Raw genomic sequence first — 17,144 nt, forward strand, 5'->3', positions numbered from 1 at the left:
AACTCAGTCAGCCATGACCAACCATACAACACGGCAAGGATCCGGCTTTAAAAAGTGATGATGTGTAGGTATTTTTACTTGAAACTTCTATGGAGTTAGTATACTCTACTTTGATTTTAATGTTATTGTTCATTATTCTGTGGTTTTATGTGTGTGTGTTTATCTAGGCTTCATGCCGTGTGTATGTGTCAAATGGTGGGCCTTGTTATTCTGGCCACCACCATATAGGGGAATCCCACCATAGCATGCAGAACACACAGACAGTGGTTGGTGGGGCTGGTCTCTATTTTATTAGGTTATACAGTACCTGTACCGTATGTAGTTCTCTCCAGTGTGAAGTCCATCATATCAAGCTTGGAATAGGATTTCATTTTATTAGTTTAGATTGATCTAAATTCAACAAGCCAATAAATAAGATACAAGATCAATCAATGGTCAAAAGCGGCTCAAATTCATTGCAATTGTATATCGTAACGTAATTAGGTTATATGCATTATCATGCATATAACCTCTTGATTCTGTCAAAATCTTTATTTGTTTATTTATTCTTTCCTTAGCACTATTTTGTCCGTGAATTATCTTGATATCAGTTTCATCTAGCTAAGTCAATTTTTCAGAGTATATTCCTTATGGCCAGGAATCGATGTGGTTATGTTTTCACGGTGCGCAATCAAACATTACGTGGTCTACGCGCGATTTAATGAAATCACGTTTGTAATCATATCTTCACAAGCATGAATCATTTTTAAACAAAATTTGGTACTCATAAATTTCAGGTCATATTTCATCATATGGCAATACAATTACGTGCGTAGCGCATATAACGCATGCGTATGCGCGCTTAAAATGTTCAAAATTGTCAGAATTTATTTTCGATGAAATTAGAGTACGTTTCAGGCAATTTTAAGCGTTAAAAAAATTACCATGAGTGCGCAGATTTTTGCACGCGCACTGCGCGTCAAACGTTAATGCGCACTTTTTTTGTCCGATTACTGTTGTATAACCTTTCTTTAATAATATCATCATATTTTATTCACTTTTCAACGCGAAACAGCTTTATACGAGCACGTCTAAAGTGACAGTCTACGCACGTGTAAGTTAAAGACCCCTTCCCTGCAATTTTGGACGTTTTTTGGAAAATAATACATATATATCACTTTAAAAACATTAAACCATGTCATTCCTTGTCTTAAATGTACGTTTTATGGTAAATTATGATAAAAAGTGAGAAACAATGCACTACCTAAGTAGCTCGCGGCGATCGACCTCTCGTGGACGGTCTCAGGCCTAGCCTAGCTAGGCTTAGTTTTGTAGGCCTAGCTGGTAAACATCGGTAACGTACGAACATCGTACGCTAGCTATATACCTAGCCTGACGTTGTATAGTTGCTGCATTAATTGTCTTTCTATTTTTGCCAGACTCCGTTGATACAAATTGGGGAAAACCCGGTATTTTCGCTGAAAAGTTAGGAGTCTTCCATTTGTTTTGGCTTCACGATCGATCGAAAAGTGGGCGAATTACAGGTGAAAAACAACAATATCAATCCGCGCGCAATGCATTTTGGGATTTATAGCGGGCCGCTATAATTATTAAAATCGATTTATTTTTCACATTTTTAACCGTTTAAAGACGAAAAAAGTTATCGCAATAGGACCATATAGTATTATTTTTACATTAAATATAGTTTGTGATCTTAAATTAGATAGTAGGGAATGGGGCTTTAACAAAATGGTGAAAATATGCTAAATTTTAAAATTAATATATATCGTTAGAATGCTCGGGAACACCTATTTTTTATTTCATTTTCTTGAAGTGTATGTATCATATGTATGATTTATTATGAAATTAGGAGAAAAAAAGTTGATTAAGTCATCATTAATGGCATATTAAATTTAAAAAAATTAATTATGACAATCAATCAAATTATAACATTTTCTTAGGCCGAAATAACAAACTTAACATTAACTTTCTTCCTTAAGAAGTTCATATATTAAAGTTAAAAGTATATAGTTTGACAGTGCATCATTTTTAAAAATTTTTAAAGATGTCATCATAGTAAAACATTATAATTCATTGCGGTATGTAATAATCTATCTGCACCAAAGTGGTTACTGCATAGTAAATACACAGAGGAATCTTTCCATAACTTTAGTCAGTTGTGTATGGCTCGATGGTCTTTGCTCGTGTCTATGGCATTCAAGGTACCGAGATAGAGTCTCACCTTGAGAAACGAAATAAGATTTTTTTTTTATTATCTGTATTGTTTGTTCAAATTTATTTCTTAGTGTATAGATTATACACATGATTTATAATGAAATCTAGATAAAAAGTAACTTATGTCTTTATTAATATATGTAACAACAAATGTGGTTTATGACATTATACGCAGAGGGATCTTTGATCGGATTGTGATACCGGCTATTGTATTCACGTTAGCAAGGTCCTATCATATATTATAAATAATTTAAGATTCTGAGAAAAACAATCAATCAATATATCTTTAAAAAATCAATTATCTTTATTTAAATCAATGCATATAACCTATAATTCGTCATAGTGACGAATTAAATCTAGTTTATTTATTTATTCTTTCCTTAGCACTATTTTGTCCGTGCATTATCTTGGCATCAGTTTAATCTAGCTAAGTCAAGTTTTCAGAGTATATTCCTCATGGCCAGGAATCGATGTGGTTATATTTTCACGATGCGTAATCAAAAATTACGCGGTCTATGCACGATTTTACGAAATCACGTTTGTAATCATATCTTCACAAGCATGAATCACAATTAAACAAAATTTGGTACTCATAAATTTCAGGTCATATTTCATCATATGGCAATAAAATTACGTGCGTAGCGCATATAACGCTTGCGTACGCGCGCTTAAAATGTTCAAAATTGTCAAAATTTATTTTCGATGAAATTAGAGTACGTTTCAGGCAATTTTAAGCGTTTAAAAAATGCCATGAGTGCGCAGATTTTTGCACGCGCACTGCGCGTTAAACGTTATTGCGCACTCTTTTTGCCCGATTTCTGTTTTACAATCTTTCTTTAATAATATCATCATATTTGATTCAGGTTTCAACTCGAAATTGCGTTATACGAGCACGTCAAAAGTGACTGGCTACGCACGTATAAGTTAACAAAATGGTGAAAATATGCTAAATTTTAAAATTAATATATATCGTCAGAATGCAGGGGAACACCTATTTTTTATTTCATTTTCTTGAAGTGTATGTATCATATGTATGATTTATTATCAAATAAAGAGAACAAAAGTTGATTAAGTCATCATTAATTGCATATTAAATAAAAAAAAAATAATTTCGACAATCAAACAAATTCTGACATTTTCTTAGGCCAAAATAACAAACTTAACATTAACTTTCTTCCTTCAAAAATTCATATATTAAAGTTAAAAGTATGTAGTTTGACAGTGCATCATTTGTATACATTTTAAAGATGTCATCATAGTAAAAAATTATAATTCATTTCGGTATGTAATAATCTATTTGCATCAAAGTGGTTACTGCATAGTAAATACACGGAGGAATTTTTCTACAACTTTTAGTCAGTTGTGTACGGCTTGGTGGTCTGTGCTCGTGTCTATGGCATTCAAGGTACCGAGATCGAGTCTCACCTTGGGAAACGAAATAAGATTTTTTTTTTATTATCCGTATTGTTTGTTCAAATTTATTTCTTAGTGTATAGATTATACACATGATTTATAATGAAATCTAGATAAAAATTAACTTATGTCTTTATTATTATGTAACAACAAATGTGGTTTATGACATTATACGCATATGGATCTTTGATCGGATTGTGATACCGGCTATGGTGTTCGCGTTAGCAAGGTCCTATCATATATTATAAATAATTAAAGATTCTGAGAAAATCAATCAATCAATATATCTTTAAAAAATCAATTATCTTTATTTAAATCAATGCATATAACCTATAATTCGTCATAGTGCCGAATTAAATCTAGTTTATTTAGATTTACATTTATTTCTATATGAATAAATTTTTTTTATAATTTTTAATTTGTTTGTTAACTCATGCATATCATTATCAACTCGTGTCACTTTATTTGAGAGAAAGTAATAAATAAATACATTAGAATAATCCAATTAATATTCATGTTTGCAGGAAAATGTAAAAATATATAAATCAATAAATTAAACAATGCATATTAAACACAATACAAAATACAAACAGGCAATCAAATATTTTCACACCATGTAAACACAACAAACCAAATATGAAAAACAAGTGTGTTATTGATTACCACTAGACCTAGTGAAAAGTGATTATTTTAAAAAAAAACTGTCAAGATTCATTATAATGATACAGCAGAAACCATCATTGGGGACATCCCTTTTCAGGGATATTTCCCATGAATCAAACAAGAATCAAACAAGGGCAATACTGCTTCAACAATATGGCCATTCATGTCTGGGACATCCCAAATAACGTGAATACTATGTTGTGTCATGAAAGTATCCACTGAGAGGTTCTACTGTAATAACATCATCCGCAGGCAAGGATCATCTTCATTCAAGACATCAAAGAGGTGCCATAGCATCACAATGTACATCCACACTGAGATGCTTCAAGATCCTGGAGAGAATCACATACTGACACACATTACATTTCACTATTGTAATTGTGAAAAGTCTGCAACTATCAAACTAGTTTTACAAAAAAATGTGTAATGTGCCCAAATATAGTAGTGATATGACATTATCGTGTCCATGATATATGGGCACCTCACATTTTGTCACATAAAGTTTTATTGTGTAGATAGAACTTTATTTTAAATACAAATAAAAATTCAATGATACATTTTCTTTTCTTTTATATTGCAGATATTATTGACTTTAAAGGATTTGACATGATGGGCCTCCAATTTGTTAAATACTTTATGATTACATATTGTAAGGAGCTTTATTAGCTGGTAGTTATCTAAAACAATTTGACCATAGAATAAACCATGTCCTCGCCGAGTGGACGCAAATTTAGCATGCGTTTAGAGCAGACCATTTACAAGCACTCTCCACACAAATTAAAGCGATCCTTGTGGTATGATTATACGATAGTGACGATAAAGACGTTGGGACTCATATTATTCTATTACTGTTGGTCAATCAGCCTAACATTCTACAATAAATGGATACTATCAGTAAGTTAATCATTTATCAAAGACTAGTCAATATATTCATTTATTCATCAACAATTCAGTAATTATTTATTTCATAATTTTTAATTTTACACCCCAACTTCCTACAGTATGGCAGAATCTCTTTTAAATAAGATGTATTTTTTTTTAATCATGTATTTTGTGTGTATCCTTTGATCCAATTTGAGTGGTATTAATGCACTTGTCAATTGTATGACCCACTATACGACCCCCGGGAGAGGTGCGTCATGGGTGCGTCATTTACAAATAATTACTGACACAGGGGTGCGTCAAAAAACCTAGATGGTACGTCACATCAATGAACAAGGTGTGTCAATGTCCGTCACTTTACCACCTACCATATCATAAACAACATGGTCACAGTGCGTCAAAATGGGTGCGTCATGGTCACCTAAAGGTAAGTCACCTTTTTGACGCACGGGTGCGTCATGGTATTCAAAAGTATGACGCACATCGGACAAATGACGCACCTCTCCCGGGGGTCGTATAGTGGGTCATACAATTGACAAGTGCATAATGTTGTATTTTGGTTTTTTTTATAATAAACAGCAATAGGCTAAGTGTCATTTAATGGTTTTATTCATTGTACATTCAACTTAAGTATGTAAATATTTTGGTAATTTTGTGCCATGCAAGGTTGGTGACTGTTCGTGTTCAATGAGTAACCTCTAGTGTGTGCTGAACAGGGGTGTCCCATTTTCTTCTGTATTGCAATATTAGGGAGCTTTCGAGTTGCATAACTACAGTAGGTCAGGTCATTTGATGGTTGCCGCTTGAACCTAGAAACTATCAAAACTGCATCAAGGTGGTGGGGAGCGAGAAAACATGATATCTCTGCATCCGCGTTCGCACAGTGAATCAACTTTACGTAGCTTGGTCGTCGGTTCTTGCAACTCAAAAGCTCCAATAAGGCTATAGAATCCTGACACATGACATCTGCTTGTACTACTTTTACAAGGCACTAAAATATTCTCCTCGTTCAACTTTTAACCATTCATTACTTTTATTTGTAACACTTTTTTCTTTGCAGGACTTCAGTTTTCCATTGACTGTAACTATTATTCATTTCTTTGTCAAATTTTTAATTTCCATTCCTGTGCGAGCATGTTTAGCGAAGTCAGGAGGCCCTGCGCCTGTCACGTTGGATTGGAACACATACATTAAAAAAGTCGCACCAACCGGTTAGTTCATTAGTAATTTCTTTTAAATAAGGATGTACATTAACACTTCCATTCAGGAGACGTCCTATTAAGGAAAGTGTTGTAACGTAGAGGTTTAGGGCTCTTAATAGCCCTCCCAACACTGGGAACACCTGCCGTTTTTAGCCGTTTGCGACACTTTTTAAATCCCAATGTTTCCTTTTTTAGGTTGAGTGGCTACTATTATTTTAAAAAATAAAAATGAAATTAATGTTTTTTATTGTATTCAAAATACATTCAGTAAAACCACTACTTTGGGACAACCCCCCTATTTAGGGACACTTTCCTGTGGAATCAAGAAGGGGCAATATATGTGTTAACAGAACAGCCAACACCTATTTAGAGGACATGGAAAGGGTATTGCTAAACACCGCAAACCCCCGCAAACCTCCAAAAAAACATAGCAAACCCCACCGAACCAACATAAAAGTGATTGAATCATGTAGTGTACAACCCACTGGGTATATTCATGTAAAAAAAAAAATTAAATTTCTACTGTTAACAACTTATTTTTGGGGTAAAACATCATTTTTTGGTCAAAAATGATTGCTAAACCCCGCAAACCTCCAAAAAACCATAACCAGGAAACCACGAAATGCTAAAGATGTCCTACTGTATATAAGAAAGAAGAAGAGTTTCGACAGTGGTTCACACATGGTGTATCAAAATGACAGGAAATTGTACTAGGAAGGATTTAAACTACATTTGAAAAATATCTTTCTTTTTCAGCTTTGGCTAGTTCATTGGATATAGGCCTTTCCAACTGGAGTTTGGTATTCATCACTATATCACTGTACACCATGTCTAAATCATCTTGCATTGTATTTCTCCTGTTTTTTGCAATCGTGCTTGGTCTTGAGAAACCGGTAAATCTACTACTTCTTAGAAAAAACCGTTGTTTTATGCATTCAGTAGTCAGAAATTCATAAAATACCACATAAAATGTAAAACTATAACTTCGTAATAAAATATGAATAACTTGTACTAATCAAAATATCTTCCTTTTTATATGAATATGTTTTGACCGACAATGTCTATGTTTATAAAAATGTATGCATTGTTTAATATATAAAGTAATGTTTTGCTATTTTCGGCATTTGGCATGTCTGACATACCCAATGTTGTTTAATCGCACCCTCTTTAGTTTGACATTCATTTTTCCAAGTAGAGATCTCTGGATAGTTTAAATAAATTCCGTTTTTGTTTTACAGAAACTTATCCAAGGGGTAATCATAATATTTATAGCAATTGGTCTTTTTATGTTCACTTACCAGTCAACCCAGTTTAACTTAGAAGGATTCATTTTGGTGATGTTAGCATCCTTTATTAGCGGTGTACGCTGGTCCTTAGCGCAGTTATTAACGCAGAATAAAGAAACTGGTAAGTTCTATATTTGTTTTTAAAATGGTTTTAGTATTTCCAAATTTAGAAATCAAACCAAGATATAAGGTTATGAATCCTTGAGCTCATGACTACATTATCAAACTAGTTTGACAAAAAATATGTGATGTGTCCAAATATGGTAGTGATATTATGTCATCCAGTCCATATATGGGCACATCACATTTTTTCACATAAGGTTTTTAGATAGAGCTATAGTCACTGATATACTATCTTAAATGTCAAATATATTTTACCTTATCAATCAAATTGACAAAATACAGCCTACCTGATTGTTTAATGTAATGCCTAGCCTACTACTAGACAAATTTTCATACACCTAATTTTTTAATACCGGTTGGGAGCCATCTATTCCGGTATATTATGCTTGTATAACCGTATTCGGGAGAACACTGTACTATAAGATACATTGACTACAAAAGTAATACTGGTAGTGATACAAACTATAGATATTATGGAAAATCTTAAATTAATTTTTGGGGAAGTATAAAAGATCGGTTTAGATTTTAGTCATATTACAACCTTACCAGGGCTTCAGCATCTAACCATTTGGATTGACCATAGGTGTTACCACCACTGGTGTTTTGTAACCAAAGTTATCTGATATTTTCAATCAATACAAAGTAGAGACTTTGTATACATCTATAGAGATATTATGTTGTTCACTACAATATCTCTAACAACATTCTGTAAATATGGCGTGTATTTTAATCTTTTTAGGATTAGTAAATCCGGTAGATACAATATATCACCTTCAACCTATAATGATTGTGGGTTTGTTACCAATAGCAATAGTAACAGAAGGTATGTATAGATAAAAAGGATACTCAATATGTATGTAAACTTATAAGAAGAAACAATACTACAAGATGAAACTACAGTAATATCATTTGATGGCACGGCTGCTGTGTAAAGACTTCACGCTTACACGTAGAAGAACTTTGGGACACCACTATTAAGTGGACAAACAAGCGGCAATATAGGCTAGGTTTTAACACAGAGAACATCCTTATTAAGGGGGATATGATACTGTCCCATGAACCAGATAAGGTTAAACACACTGCGCTAACACCTATTCCTGGGTTAGGGTCTAAAAGGTGTCCCCTCCTAGGGGTTCAACTGTATTTGTTGTGTTTAATGGACAGCATGAGATAAACATAATCTTCTTTGCCACTGTGATTTTAAGGAAAACATGCTAACCACCATTTTGTGCTTTTCCACTGTCAAATCATTGTATTTTCGTTTCTTATTAAAGGTTTACCAATATCAACAACAAAACAATTCCTAGGCTTCACCGACAGTGAGTTGTTCTTGACTATGTGCTTTAGGATTGGTCTTGGTGCTGTCTTAGCGTTTTTCTTAGCCTGCTCAGAATATTTACTGGTTTCAATGACCTCATGTATAACATTATCTATTTCTGGTATATTTAAGGTAGGTAAAATTAGGTGTTGCGTTGAGTGGAACCGGTGAATAAAAAGCAAGCTATGTAGATTATTTAGACCGAATGGTATCCAAACTGAAAAGTGCTTTTTGGTGTAAATTTTTGTAAATTGTGAAAATTTGTATGTATTCTATAAAGGTGCAGAGGGGAAAAGTAGGAAGGGGCATCGGTGATGTTATATGGTTGGTGAACTGTAGCCATGGTGCATGTAATGGCTATGAGCCTTCGGCCTGATCAGAGTTGGTTGGGACACATGATTACTTTAGGTGAATGATGCAGATGAGATAAATATTTAGGTTTGTGAAAATAAAGGCTTGATTTTTTAATTTGTAGGAAGTGTGTACATTATTTTTAGCAGTTCATTTTCGAGGAGATAAAATGTCCACCCTTAATAAATTTGGAATGGTTGTGTGTTTGATGGGAATCGTCGTACACGTAGGAATGAAGGCATTAGCTTCAAAAGGTAAATTGCAATAAAATAATAATACAACTAAAAATAACAATGATAAAATCTAAACATAAAGGGCTGTCAGAAAGAGGAGTTCGCAATATCCCCAACTACAAAAATTTAATTTATTATAATCCGAATTCTAAAATACTTTTGTTTTCGTCAACAGGTAAAAAGAAACCAAAATTGTATAAGGAAGAGAGAAACGGAGAATCTGTCCAAATGCTACTGAGAGAGGGCGATCCAAATGAGAGTGCTAGCGATGAGGATGAAATATATAATCGCAATACGAATCAATGATATTAGGTGCAGGAGTAGTGGTTAGTGCAGTTTAAAAAAAATACACTGGATTTTGAGACAGATTTAATGACCAGTTGCTTGCATAGCATATTGAATTTATCTCTACCTCACAGTTATTTCCACAATTCAGTGTACTGTATCTTAATCTGTTCAGTATCTAGGAAAGATCTCGGATACACCATACCATGTTTGTCACAAGTTACAGCTGTATCAGGAATATTTTATAATTATAAAAATGTCATATTTGACAATGTACTTAGGAAAGGTCTGTGTTACAGTATAACCTGTGACACTGTATTTAGGAAGGTCTGTGTTACAGTATAACCTGTGACACTGTATTTAGGAAGGTCTGTGTTACAGTATAACCTGTGACACTGTATTTATAAATTTGCCAATGGTACTGAAAAAGTTCTGTATCAGAAGAATTATTTTATTTGTTAGGTTTGGGTTAAAACAATGTCACTTGACACAGAATTTTGGAATTAATATGACATACATTTGAAGAATTGGTAATTATAGGTAATATATTAATTTTGTATTGCCTAAAAATGTTAAATTCTTTCCTTTAAAGAGAATTTATGTCATGATTTTAGGTAAACCGTAATTGCATATGTTGCCTATTACTTTTAGTATACATGTCTTAATTATTTTTATATAACTCTTTCAATTCTGTTTATATTGTCCTCTTGTTGCTTTGTTTAAGGTGAATATACCAACTCGTACTCGCAGCAAGTGTTTGCTTCACGTTCCTTGTGGTCGTGTTGAATGTACAAAACGAGGTATTTTTCAGCGGTTACCCAACACATTTAATAGTGTGCTTGTTACTGGTTTGGATATTGATTTATTTTATGATGTTTAAATGTATTTAAGGGTAAAATTGTTAAATCTCTGTAATGTTCCAATCTTTGTTTATGTTATTGTTGCTTATTTGAATTAATTATTATAGTTTATTAAGTTTAGATTCAACCTGTTAGTGGCAGTTTCATCGCTGTTGGTTGTCAACTGAATAAAATAAATAAATTTGTGGGAAGGGAGGGGGAAAAATTTGGGTGGTAATTGGTAAATGACCTACTGTTTGCAATACCAACAATAATATTTATTATCACAAACCTTACGCGAGACTTCATTCATTATTCTTCCTTGAGGAAGTTAAGCATTACAGTTACAGAATGCGGATTGTATTATACCTAAATGATATATTACAGTACAGTATTTATAAATCCAAAGGCAAATTACTGAAAAATGACAATGCTGTAGGTATCAGTGGCTGGATCCCAATAGAGATACAAAAAAAAAGCGAAAAGCTAAATCAAAACAAAGTAAAACAGCCAGAAAAATTAGCAGAGCTTTCGGGCAACACTAGCCCTTCATCAGTGCAAGTGACAGTATTTATACATGTTTGTTGTGTTTTTAAATATTTAAAAGGCATTAAATAATTAATATTTTCACAATGTTCTTTTCAAAATACATTTTACTAACTCAAATTGTAATCAAGCCCTTAGCCAAGCTCCGCAGTTTAAATGCACCAAGGCACACATTGTACAAAACGCAGGTGCACTGGTGCACTAGATGATGTGAAAGCAGTGTTTTACTGAATGGTTTAAACACAACAAGGCACACATACAAAACGCTGGTGCTCTGGTTGGTGTCAAAGCACCAAGGCAAACATACAAAACGCTGGTGCTCTGGTTGATGTCAAAGCGGTGTTTACTGAAGGGTTTAAACACACCAAGGTGCACATAAAAAACGCTGGTGCTTTGGTTGATGTGAAAGCGGTGTTTTACTGTAGGGTTTGTATGTACTGATCTTTAAAGTTTTCAATATCTATTCATTTGACAAATCTTTTATTTGTACAATTTAAATGAACACCACTGATATATTATTATTAATGTACTTTTTATTTGTTGTATATAAACTTGCTATTTGTTGAATAAAAATTATATTTGTTGGGTTAAGGTTAATATTGTGATGACAATTTATATTTATACACATACAAATAAATTAAAATCATGAAAAGGTAAATGTTCATTTGTTTTATTAATAATTAATAGTAGCAGTCAAGCATAGGTATACAGTCGACAAGACTCTCCGAAAAGCAGACTTTTCTTGAAGTCTAAAAAGTCTCATATCATTTTACCATTAGAAGGTACATTTAGAATAACAGAGTTTCAGGATATCCTGTCTATACTATCAAACTTTATGTGACAAAAAATGTGATTGACATGACATCATATCACTACCATATTTGAGCACATCACACTAGTTTGATAGTGTAGTCAGCTTTACTTATTAGGCCAGGCCATGATGGGTGCCCAGTTTTCAGAGTTGACTGTAAAACTCAAAGCAAACTAACATGTCTCAAACAAGACATAAAAATGAATGTTTACAGTACATAAAATTAAATATAAAATTCATTTTCATCCTTGAAGAAATGAGTCATCATTTTTTTAATTTTATTTACCCACTAATAAAGCTAGTATAATTACTTTAGAATTGCACATTTGTATTTGTTTTAATTATTACAGTAGATCTCAAGAGGTTCTTTTTTAACAAATTCAGCAAAAATCATAAGAAAGCGTATTCTAATAATATTATAGTGTTTAATAGTTCTATTTGAAAGGTTTTAATCCCAGCTTGCAACACGTTTTTCTTCAGGTAGAACTTTCCAGTTTGGAGAACGCTTATCACTCGCCAGCCAATTGAAATCATCTACATCATCCCAGCTATTCTTGCTGCGATCCAATCCAGATACAGCAAAATCAGCGTCAATTCCATCATAAGTCCAATTGTACGGAGCAAATTCAACACCGGACGTATCTTCTATAATTGCACGACTGGTTACATGTAGATAAAATTTACATGATTTTGTTGTGTGAACACGGAGCTGTTGACACGACAAAACAAACGTGCAATCTGTGCAGTCTGCGACAAATATCGAGCCTGATATTGGTCCGCAGAAGATGGTACAACCGGTAAGCTTATCTATATGCGCTGCACTTGGTGTACCTCTTAGAAATACTTTGCAGTTCACGAGTTTTGAAAGCCCAATGTCATTGGAATTTATTTGATCAGAACCCATTTCTAAAACCAGAGATGAACAATCTCGGAAACCTATAGTTTCTTCTTTCTTTTGTTCTACTAACTGAACAAGTTTATTATTTTCATTTTTTACAGCGGGTTTGTCCTCTACTTTTGTGTCCTTTTTCTTCGATTTACTAAAAGTGAACTTCTTTTTGGGTTTTAATTCACTTCTCTTATCAGAGACTGCAGCATTTAGTTCATTTACTGTATCCTGCGCATGTTTTCTGTCGTAGGAAGGAAGAAATATCGTTGAATCGGTAATATACTTCTGAAACTTTTGCAGATCACCTGTAATATCATCAAAGTGATTATTCAAATCATCCGGGCCAATCGTGTTTGACCTGTCAATCTTCAGTTGTATTCCCTGCTTCTCCGTGTTGAAGGTGGATGTGAAAATTGCTACAGATTCGTCTTTTGACGAAGCTTGTTCGCGCTCCGTTCGACGTTTCTCCATATTCGCCAAACGTTGTTCATGTCTCTTCATCATTTTTTCTTTCAATTTATCCTTCATTTCATCTTCATTTACTTGTTTTATTTCTGGTACATTCTCGATTACACTACCGTGATCTGCCATTTTTATTGTCTGCTGCCACCAAAGTTAAAACTTTGATGTTTTTGAACTCCTGGAGAAGCACGTGATAGAACCAATGAAAGATCACATGATCATGATAAAAAATAGAAAACAAAACATCATCATGTTGCACGTTGTGAGGAGGTCTCATCTCATCAAGGAGTTATAAAAACTCCCTTTCTGGCCTCATTAAACGTTAAAACGTATGATTATAAGCATAAGATGATGATATAACGAATTTTATATACGATTTAAAAAGTCATTCACCTCCTAAAACTCTTACACGATATATTCACGTGATCTGGTTTGATTGGTTGTTGCTGAATCCTGATTCTGTGGTTGATGAGCGAGGTCAAGAGGGTTGAATGTATTGTGTTATGAATGATTATGATGATCTTTGATTTTTGCAAAGTCAGGCCGTGATAGTAGGCCCATATGTTATGTTCTTGTAGTAGAAGTACTGTATCGTACTTTAATACTGTATAATAACAGTTATCTGTCTGTATGACTAGTGATTGTGTTATGTATGTGCTTAGTAGGCCTTTTCACTAGTTAACACAGACTGACTGACAGTAGTAGTACTAGGCCTAGTAAGTAGAACCTAGCCTATTATTATTAAATTAGAGAGGGCAGCCTATTATTAATTAAGGGTAGGCCTAGCTTAGTATGTACTGTGTATTAAAGAAGTAGGCTTGTCTTAGGCCAGGGTAGGACCATGGAGGTATAAATACCTCCATGGTAGGACCAAGAACCACACCGGTAGAAACTACTTGACCTAGTTACTAACTTACGCGGAATTATGTAATACATTAAGGGTAAAAAGAAGCAGCTTTTTCTTTAATGGTAAAAACATTTATCTCCACAGATCCAGGTGGTTTAACGAAAGCAATCAACAAATATGTATCGCAGCGGACCACTTCGAACTATAGTGCACACTACTACTAGAAAAAGAAATATACTGCCACTATCATCTTCACAGATACTTGCTTTGAAAGTGTCAACCAAGACTGTCTCAAATCAGGATGAAACATCACAAGATAACAAAAGTACCAATCAGAAATTAAGAAGATATATCCACACTACTAGAAAACGCTACAGTTGTAACACACCAATGACCTTTGAACCTTGGACGGACGAAGATATAATTTGCGTTTTACAGGGTACTTGCATGCCGGGGAGCACTAGGTATTGTCGAACAAATTCCATGTTTGGGAAGCTTGACTTGTCGGATATCATGCAAGGTGTTCCTACTACCAGGAAGTTTTCAACTCTGTCAGGGAACGCTAAAATCTCTCCAATAGTACGCGGATATCATTCAAACAGTGGCAGAACATCTCTTACAGCTTCTAAAAACCCATTACTTTTGTTCACAAATTGTTCAACTGGAAATGACTTACAGGCAGAGTTTGTTTCAAGAAACAGTAACATAACTTTGAGCAATGTTGTGAATGAATTCATACAACACCGCCAATACACACTATCATCTGTACAAAACACAGCTGAAACAAATAATACGACTGCCTCTGATACACCTAGGCAGTTGACGCAGCGTGAAAAGCTGAAGAGGGCTGTGAAGGAATATGGTGGTACTGTCGTGGTCTTCCACGTCGGTATCTCTCTAGCTTCTCTTGGTGGATTCTATCTCGCTGTGTCAAGGTAATGTAGCCCAGGTGGTATTGCATCTTAATTAATATGAAATGTTTTTTTAACAGTATAGATATTATATAATTTGTAAGAGTGATAAGTTAGATTTGAACTTGGATCTTTTGCTTCATATGCAGATGCCTACCTCTGTATACCACTTACTGAGGCTTTCATTGGATGTTTTGAAATCTGATAATAATATATTTTACTTTAGTTTTGATAATACAGTAATCAAAGTATGTACCTTTGTTTCATGTAGATTTTTTGCCTGTGTGCTCATCTCTTGTTCACTCACCTAATCATACAATCTGCTTGATCAAACTGTTATCATTTAAATTGAAAATCAACATCAATTTTTATCTTCCAGTGGGCTCGATATGACTGTCCTTCTGAAAAGCATTGGTTTTAGCGCCGAAATGGTACAATCTAAACTAGCTACGGGTGCGAGCACATTTGTTGTTGCATATGCCGTGCACAAAATGTTTGCCCCAGTTCGAATTGGGATCACGCTTACCACTTGTCCTTTTCTTGTGAGATACTTGCGTAAGGTTGGCGTATTGAAGCCTCCCAAGTAAAGTTGATCAAAATTGGTTTCGGTATCAGACTCTGCGTTATGGTTGTTATGGTGAACTGAGAAACTCGCAAAAAATTCACTCAACGATGCAAATAATTAAATAAATGATAAAAATCTTTCAATTCTCTCTGTAGTGGCCTCGATGTAGAAGCTCTGTTAAAGTTCTTTGGATTCAGTGAAGAAGTGATATCAGCCCGTTTGGCGGCAAACGCAAGTACATTTGTGATATCATACGCTGTATACAAACTGTTCATGCCAGTTCGTTTAGGAATAACGTTGACGGTCGCACCGTTACTTGTTCAGTATTTACGGCGAATTAACTTCTTGAAACCCCCAGTCAAATAAGTACAGAATTTCTGAAGAATTAAGACATTTTGTGTCGCTTTTGTACTGTATAAATAACTTTACAGAATGCAACTCAAAGAATAATTTTTAACTGCAACTATTTGTTGACAAAGTTGAAAGAATTCCACCTTCTAATACTGTACAATCTTCACAGAGTACCATAGGAATTGTTGGTGTACTGTCCATTGAAACCACAGCCCCCACATGGGCTTGTTTGTACTGTAAACATATTTATTTTATTACAGTAGTTAATTTAATATCTGGTATAATTTTGTACAAAGTTTTTCAAGAACCACAGAAGTCTTGTGTTTGTGTTGTACTGACAGTAAGGCCTACTATGATTTAATTATTTTTATCTAAATCTTTATTTGTATATTATATCTTTATTATTATTTGGCTACAGTTTAGTAGTACTGTATTTTAAAAACTACAACTTCTGTATAAACAAGTACAGTCGTTTATTTAAAAAAAAACCATAAAATGCCATTGTATAATTTGTTTCGTTTCTTTTTGCAATATTTCCCCATAATACAAGATTGATCTTTACTAATAGACTTGTATTGAAATGCACAATAATGTGTATTTTGGCCAACATTATGAAGTTGCTGTCATCTATTTTGTGGTAGTGTAGTTACTTCAGTAAAAAGAAGTTAAACAACTTTATTTCAAAGATTATAATTTATATATTTCTTGCCCAATCATAGTGCATAATATAAGGTTAAATTAAATGACCTTCCAGTAATGTCAGAGCCACTTTAAATCATCAGCAACTTTAGCACCTTTAAATTTCTGTTTAGTTTAGCTCTTTGAATGCAAATTAAAATTGTTTTGTTTTACATGCATGTAGGCCTGTATTGCTATACAGTAATAAAAGAAGAGAAATACACATTTTTAATGAAAACCAATTTATTTTTAATATTACAATCTACAAAAACCAT

At 33.8% G+C, this 17,144-nt stretch overlaps 3 protein-coding genes across 9 annotated transcripts; 2 read left to right on the forward strand and 1 right to left on the reverse strand.

Annotated features, from left to right (window-relative positions):
- Position 1: 1 nt before the first annotated feature.
- On the forward strand, positions 2-11,912 carry LOC140056033 (solute carrier family 35 member C2-like). Its single transcript, XM_072101256.1, has 10 exons — positions 2-64; positions 4,871-5,184; positions 6,233-6,383; positions 7,131-7,267; positions 7,613-7,781; positions 8,523-8,606; positions 9,058-9,233; positions 9,577-9,706; positions 9,861-10,011; positions 10,695-11,912. The coding sequence occupies exons 2-9, from the start codon at positions 4,996-4,998 to the stop codon at positions 9,989-9,991; spliced, it is 1,167 nt and encodes a 388-aa protein (XP_071957357.1). The 5' UTR covers positions 2-64; positions 4,871-4,995; the 3' UTR covers positions 9,992-10,011; positions 10,695-11,912.
- Positions 11,913-12,026: 114 nt separating this feature from the next.
- On the reverse strand, positions 12,027-13,681 carry LOC140056034 (tubulin-specific chaperone C-like). Its single transcript, XM_072101257.1, has one exon. It carries the CDS (start codon positions 13,644-13,646, stop codon positions 12,615-12,617), a length of 1,032 nt encoding a protein of 343 aa, XP_071957358.1. The 5' UTR covers positions 13,647-13,681; the 3' UTR covers positions 12,027-12,614.
- A 230-nt stretch (positions 13,682-13,911) lies between these two features.
- On the forward strand, positions 13,912-17,140 carry LOC140057490 (uncharacterized). 7 transcript variants are annotated; one of them, XM_072103170.1, is made up of 3 exons: positions 13,912-13,994; positions 14,509-15,299; positions 15,996-17,140. In XM_072103170.1, exons 2-3 carry the CDS (start codon positions 14,542-14,544, stop codon positions 16,204-16,206), a joined length of 969 nt encoding a protein of 322 aa, XP_071959271.1. In that variant the 5' UTR covers positions 13,912-13,994; positions 14,509-14,541; the 3' UTR covers positions 16,207-17,140. The 7 variants fall into 7 exon arrangements, with proteins under 7 accessions (XP_071959271.1, XP_071959266.1, XP_071959272.1 ...); XM_072103165.1 differs by having other exon boundaries at positions 13,952-14,068; XM_072103171.1 differs by having other exon boundaries at positions 13,952-14,068; positions 15,655-16,137.
- Positions 17,141-17,144: the final 4 nt, after the last annotated feature.

The sequence above is a fragment of the Antedon mediterranea genome, chromosome 8 (assembly GCF_964355755.1).
Source record: "Antedon mediterranea chromosome 8, ecAntMedi1.1, whole genome shotgun sequence".
Classification (NCBI taxonomy): Eukaryota; Metazoa; Echinodermata; class Crinoidea; order Comatulida; family Antedonidae; genus Antedon; species Antedon mediterranea.

What these genes read in the sequence shown, in the direction of transcription:
- LOC140056033 (XM_072101256.1), top strand. Translation starts at nt 4,996, where the DNA reads ATGTCCTCGCCGAGTGGACGCAAATTTAGCATGCGTTTAGAGCAGACC. An exon ending in TAAAAAAGTCGCACCAACCG is followed by an intron (nt 6,384 to 7,130) that starts GTTAGTTCATTA and finishes TTTCTTTTTCAG; the next exon opens with CTTTGGCTAGTTCATTGGAT. An exon ending in AACGCAGAATAAAGAAACTG is followed by an intron (nt 7,782 to 8,522) that starts GTAAGTTCTATA and finishes TAATCTTTTTAG; the next exon opens with GATTAGTAAATCCGGTAGAT.
- LOC140056034 (XM_072101257.1), bottom strand. Translation starts at nt 13,646, where the DNA reads ATGGCAGATCACGGTAGTGTAATCGAGAATGTACCAGAAATAAAACAA.
- LOC140057490 (XM_072103170.1), top strand. Translation starts at nt 14,542, where the DNA reads ATGTATCGCAGCGGACCACTTCGAACTATAGTGCACACTACTACTAGA. An exon ending in TTCTATCTCGCTGTGTCAAG is followed by an intron (nt 15,300 to 15,995) that starts GTAATGTAGCCC and finishes TTCTCTCTGTAG; the next exon opens with TGGCCTCGATGTAGAAGCTC.